This window comes from Stylophora pistillata, chromosome 14 (assembly GCF_964205215.1).
Source record: "Stylophora pistillata chromosome 14, jaStyPist1.2, whole genome shotgun sequence".
Taxonomy (NCBI): Eukaryota; Metazoa; Cnidaria; class Anthozoa; order Scleractinia; family Pocilloporidae; genus Stylophora; species Stylophora pistillata.
The window spans coordinates 12157976-12164878 of NC_142532.1; the positions used below are offsets into that span (position 1 = coordinate 12157976).

Sequence of the window (6903 nt, forward strand, 5' to 3'; positions counted from 1 at the left end):
ATTCCTATAGAAAGCACAGATTAGTCTCAGTCATTTTATTACCCAGTCTTGATGAACAAATAAAAACATTTTTTAATACCAAAGAACATAATACTTCCCGTTAGATAATGCATACACGAAATGACCGGTAGGAGGTAATATTCTAACCCATATGTTATTATCTCATTTCCTTCGCTTTTTCCTCCATTTAAATGTAATTGACTCGGAGGTAATATTTCAGATTCTTCAGATGATACGGGTGTGTTAAAAACGTTAAGCTCATGCCTGTCGAAATTTTTTTTGCGTAATCCTAGAAACTTTCGAGAAATTTTAAGCGAAGAATCGAGATCAACTCACGCGAAGTACACAGGCCGGCAATAGAGCGATAAAAACCATTAATGATCACTGCATGGAACACCTAAAGAGTCTGGAGCTGATTTTGCTGTCTTGATCCTGAAAACGTTTTTGAACTTGGGGAAAAGGCAGGAAAAACTTTGCCGGAAGTTGATCAAAAGCTAAAATGATGAATGGCGCTCGACCGACATTGACATGAAAAGGGTTAATCTATAAAACGTTGAATTGGCGACTGTGGCTTGTTGTTCATAAGGTAACAAGCGCTCACCTAATTATGGTTTCAACTTGAATTTCATTTTCCTCGGCAAAAAGGTATTTAAAAGACGTCTAGTGGGGTTCTATCTCACTGTAACGCAAAATTAATTGAAATAGAATGTAGCCAGTAAAGTTTTGCGTAAAGCCACAAGGCTCAGTAATCAAATCCACTATCTACAGTAAATCTCGTTTAGCTAATCGCAAGAGTTGAACAGTCCAGACGAGGTCATAAATGAAAGCTTGAGCTACGATAAACATTTTATCACGATTTTCACAAGAATTACGTACATAAATGAATTGGGTCAGACATCGGCAACGCTCTCACATTGCGATGGCTGACATTCATTGCTTCGTTCTCACAGTCTTGCTGGTTTTGAGTGCGTTCTCCAGCGTTTCTGGCAAGATAGGAAAATGTGAAAAGCTCAAAATACCTATGTGCCAAGGACTTGGCTACACCTTCACTTACGTGCCAAACATATTCAACCTCACACAGGAAGAGGCAGAGCTTGAAGTTCATCAATTCTGGCCGCTGGTTGAGATAAAATGTTCGACAGATCTGAAAGTCTTCCTCTGTGCTATGTATGCTCCTGCCTGCCAGCCAAATGTCAAAACAGAAGTTCCACCATGTCGGTCGCTTTGTGAGCGGGTGAGAAAAGGTTGTGCACGTTTTCTGCGTCAGTACGGCTCTTCGTGGCCTAAACGTATAAAATGCAAAACGTTTCCTGAACTCGGTGGAAAAAAGCCATGCATTGCAGGAAACAGAATTGTGGCGAATGGAACTCATCCGGTGGCTGTTCTTCCCACGAAAACATCCCCTGTTAGAAAATGTGAGAGGATGACTGAGATACCTATGTGTCAGAGCATCGGCTACAACTTCACTTACATGCCAAACATGTTTAACCACAGAACACAGAAAGAAGCGGCAGATGAAGTTCGTCAATTCTGGCCGCTGGTTAAAGTCAAGTGTTCACCAGATTTAAGGGTCTTTCTGTGCTCCATGTATGCTCCTATATGTCAGCCGAATTTTAACAAAGAAATTCCACCATGTCGTTCGCTTTGTATACGGGCAAAGGAAGGTTGTGAGCCTCTTATGCGTCGGTACGGGTTTTTGTGGCCAAAGCAAATGAAATGCGAAATGTTTCCGAAATTTGGCAACAAGGTGTGCATAGGACGCATGGCAGTTTCAACTACAGCATCACCTCTTCCTCTGGTCGCTGATCTTCCAACGGAAACTTTGGCCGCTACAAAGAAATGTGAGAAGATCAAAATACCTTTCTGCCAAGGTATTGGCTACAACTATACCTCACTGCCAAGCATCAAAGAGGAAGATGCCGTTGATTTGCAACAGTTCAGGCCGCTATTTGGGTCTAAGTGTTCGCCAGATCTGAAGCGCTTTCTTTGCTCCATGTATGCTCCTGAATGTCCACCGAAAGTCACAGACCCACTTCCTCCATGTCGGTCAACTTGCAAACAAGCGAGGAGAGGCTGCGCTCCCTTTATACGCTTGAATCGCGTTCGTTGGCCCAAGAAAATGAGATGCAAAAATTTTCCAAAGGCTGGAGGCAAGAAATCCTGCACACAAGGGTTCATAAACAATCTCTAAATCTTTTGCTTCTACCAGAGCCAGTCTAACATCAGAAAGACTAGCCTTTCAGCTGGAACATTAGAACTCTATTTTGTAATATTAGCCGTCATTTACATGATATCATTTGTGATATATCATCATAGCTTGCGCTAGATTATTAAAAAAATAAAATAAAAACAAGCTTGGCAATATTGATGACGCAGTCGTAAGTGAGTCTTATTTGAACTTCAAAACTGTCGTTCAAATTCAAGGCACTCAATAACTCTCCATTTATTTCCCCAAAAGATGTGCGATCTTTTAGTCTAGAATAGAAACATATTCATTCTTCGATCAAGTAAAAGTAAACGTTTTTTTAAATGTAACTGTCAGATGGTTTAGGTGGTGTGGTCTTGTCAGAATCCCTTTTATATTTCAGTCAAGTTTTAATTACCTTGTAGAAATAAAAATATCTCTAATCTTTGCAAGAGCAGTAGTAATCATTGTTTTCGTGGTTCGACCATTTCATAAAAAATTCAATGGTACCACTTCGGACTGATTTTCTATTCGATCAGTTAGCATTTGGTGGCGTTACAACCATCAAAGCTTCAACAGAGCCACATAAAGGGAGCGAGGCAATTCAAGTGGATTAACATAAACGTAAGTTTAAGTCAGAGCTCTTCAAGTTTGACATGAACTACGAGGGGGGGGGCGTGTGTAAAAACCCACGTTTGTTATGTCTGGGAGAAAAACCACTTAATTGGCACGTATTAATCATGTCGAGACAAACTGTTAGTTTTTTTGTGTAAAATAATAAACAAAGTTCTGTCTCGCAGTATCCCATTTTTCCTCTCACGTTTTTTAAGTCTTACAAGATATGATTTTTGGTTACAAGAGGTAACTTCATGCAAAGTAGTTGATAACAGATGAGTTTGTTGATGAAAAAAAAATTGCTCTTTCTCGGGAGGTCCACCGCTAATTTTCATGCGTACGAGTACCATTCATTGGGGATCACATCCTTGACCCTTAGCTTTAGCCCATTTGAACGTATCTTGCACAAGCCGCTATGGTTGGAGCCAAGTGCCAAGCTAAGGTCGTTGTTTGATGCTTTTCTGTAATTTGTTTATCTCTACAAGATCTTGCTATCAGAAAAATAATCGTTGTCTTGATAATAACGTAATTATGTCAACAAACCTTCGACATTAGACTTTTTTTCTGAGCATTTACACATTTTTATCGAATATGCTAAATCTTATATTCTTACGTTGACGCCTTTCCCCTGTTAAATTAGGACTACTTTGCGCTTGTGTTGACCCGTTAACTTCCAAGATCTGATTGTTAATTCACCCCTCTAGCTACTAATCATTTCCTTGTAAATTTGTCACGCGAATTTCGTGTTACATTGAGATAACAACTATTACCTGATAAGTTTAAGTATTCTCGTGGGCTGTTTGTAGAATAATGTATTTTTCATATATTTTCAGTTGCTTCTACTGTAATAACACATGACCTATTCAAGCACTCCAACAGTGTTTTGGCCGGTACTCCTTGCTTAGACGCTGGTCTAAGTAAACAAATAAACGCCTAAATTGAATTGAATTTCCCTAAATTCTATTTTTATTATCATTAATATAATCATCGATGACTATCTCTAATTTAATTTAGAACATAGCTAGCAGAGTCGCGCAATCAAATTCATTATACGTGAGCGTGCTCAAAATCCCGATAGTGCACGCTGATAGCGTCAGCAAATCCGACTTCCCCAGAAAAAATTTTTTTTCGCGCGAGCGGCCATTGCTAGTGCGGGGAAAAATAATACATTTCGCGACAATAATGGATACAAACAGAAACTCGGCCTGCTATTCCGAAAACGAAGACAATGTTTCGACCTTTTCCCATGGGCTAGAGTTCTTAAATGAGGCAGAAAAAGAGAAAAACAAAGGAAAAGGAGACTCGGCATCAGCTCCGTCACGATTCGCTTCAACTGATATTGTTGTCCGTTTTTCGCGTCGCATTTGATGCACAATTCCACCGGCTATGTTCTAAAACAATTGGTTCATGCTTTCAGCTGTGCACTATCGAGTTATGGAGCACGTGGGAAGTTTGGAGAGCACTCAAGAAGCTAGAGTTGCCCTCGGCTATCGCCTCGGGCAACTCTTACGCTTCTTTCGTGCTCTCCAAACTTCCCGCGTGCTCCATAACTCGATAGTGCACGCTAAAGCATGAACCAATTGTTAATTGTTTAATATTTTTTTCGGCCTCAAGCTATCTTGTTTCGGTTTGGAAACCGAGCAGAAAGTGTTTCAACGTTTTATATCTGTTGTGTTTAGAATTTTACAAATAAAAATAAAAGCCCATTCATGTCTATTCCAAACACTGACGAAGGAGAGTTGAACATTTGTTTACATAATATTCTTCCTCCATTTGGTGTCTCGTTTTCTTTGTCGTTCCATTGTGAACTTACCCAGCCAGCGATGAAATTTAAGGTGAAGAACCGGGATCAACGCGAACTTTGGACTTCAGAAATAAAGCGGCACAGATTGTCTTATACAATTTTGCGACAGCCGGGCGTAGTCAACGACGTCTAAAGAGTCTGGAATTGAGAGATGGAAAATAGACATGGCGGGAAGTTGAAAAAAAAAATCTATGTCATTCAGAAATAGAGTACGTTTTCTCCGACCCATTGAAGACTGCACATCATTTCATCCAGGACAGACAAGCCTCCTCTCTCTTTTCTTTTTTTTCCATGGGAAATGAACATTTTTTTAAGGACTTATATTGTTATTTCCACCTTTTCAATCTTAACCTGACTACCAAAGATATGAACCATGTAATGGTCGAAAATTGAGGATTAAATCAGACCACAAATGTCGAAATTTAATCTTTCTGTCTTGCGTGTGGTTTACAAGAATTACCACACGCACTTGTCACTTGCATTTGCGTGTTTTTGCCGGGTAACTTGATAGCTTTTTATTCAACTTTCTGGGATGAGGCTGACAAGATTTACTTGCCAAGTGTATATCTGATAATGGATGTTTTACAGTGATGTCATTTCATAGGGCTTGAAGGGCAAAAGACATGTATTTTTCACTTGTTTTTCTCAGCTCGATAGTTGAAAGATTCTGTGTGTCTGTGTGTCTTTATTGTTCAAAAGATAAAATTACATATCTTATGTTACATCTAATACAGGAAGTACACTTTCACAAAGCTACATTATACTTAAAAACAATTCTATTAAAAAATGTATTCTTAAAACGGTTTGTGCGAATAGCGGGCATGACAGGGGATTTATTTCTCAAATTATACTTCGTGATCTTGGTCTCAGGGAAGTAGGCTCTAAGAGGATGGCTCAGGATAGTTGAAACCTTGCGACAAATTTTGTGATCTTGCGTTTTAAGTAAGTCACCTATCACTAATTTCTTAGATATGTATTTACGTTTAAAACAACGATCTAAAAACTGCTGGGCTATAGTTAGCTCTGACTCAGAGGCCCCATGCACAGATAGAGCATAAGTGATATTAGGTAGGACAATGGAATTAAATAAAACATCTACTTCTGCTTGGCTACATCCTTCCTTGCGGAGGCATCTGATAACGTATAACCCTTTATTAGCTTTACCTAACTTTTCTTTTAGGTGAGTACTGAATTTGCAGTTCGGCTGAAACGTGAGACCAAGAATGGTTATTGTACTAGTCTGAGGTATTATCTTCAAACCGGGCTGGATCAATTTCAAACCTTTTCTTCGCTCCAAGAGTCGCTCTTTAATCAAGGAGGTTGTCGCGTACGCTGGGGTCTGGTTTAACAGTGGTTATGAAGTAATATACTCGAATTTCGTCATAATTTCATTTCGTCTGGAGTTGAGTGGTGCTGTCTCCAAAAAGAGCTGTCATTCTAAAATTTCTAATTGTTTTTTCTTTTTTTTTTTCGCTTTTGGGACAACAATTTACACCCCACCATAAGATCACGTGATGTCTTGGCAACTCAGAACGAAGGCCGTGATACGAATAGCTAATAGCATGTATTTAGAACTTACTTCAGTCATCGACAAGTCAACGACGGACACCATGTCACGTCCTAGTCTGCTGTTCAACTCACTTTTAGAGTTTTGTGTATCCAAAGAGGCTCATTTCTACGAAGGAGGCTGCTTCGTTATATCAGCGGGGTAACGCAATTAGTGGGCCATTGTAAAAAAGCTATTAGTACTTAGATTTATTCGGAAAAAAGATATTACTTTTCAATGTATCACCTTCTGAACTAACATAAATAAATAGTATAATAACTTACATTTTGCCCCGAAAAACCAAATTCGGAAACTTGTTTTTCTGCCGTCTTACATGTAAACAGTCCGTGTAAGCCTTTTTATCATAAATTTGAATGAATGAGTTGCCAGTAATCGGATCCTTCTGTTTGCGGAAAGAATTCTGGAATCGCCACGACGGGCAAACAGTGCAACTTGCTAGAAGGAAATAAATGACGAAAGGTTGTTTCGACGTTCAGAGTAAACGATTTTGGAAATAGATCATCGCTTTCACGTCGCTGTTATAGCAGAAATGGATTTAGGTAAAGCTGATGTGAAGGAAGCGTACATTTTTGTTCGAATAACAACGAAATATGTGGTAAAATCTACTCATAAACTCACAGGCGGCCCAAGCTCTCTTTAAGAACCACACAAGGAACACAATTTGCATATCGATTTATAAGGATTTGCATGGGATTTTCTACAAGATATCCATGGAGATAGTTAAAAGTGAAA

General features: G+C 39.2%; 1 protein-coding gene across 1 annotated transcript in view; it reads left to right on the forward strand.

Annotated features, from left to right (window-relative positions):
* Positions 1 to 304: 304 nt before the first annotated feature.
* The window catches only part of LOC148716584 (uncharacterized), a 13300-nt gene continuing 6701 nt past the window's right edge, over positions 305 to 6903 (forward strand). Inside the window, exon 1 of the mRNA XM_088744604.1 lies at positions 305 to 2189. Within this exon, the coding sequence (XP_088600730.1) occupies positions 881 to 2189 (1309 nt within the window). The 5' untranslated portion in view covers positions 305 to 880. The remainder of the gene's footprint in view (positions 2190 to 6903) is intronic.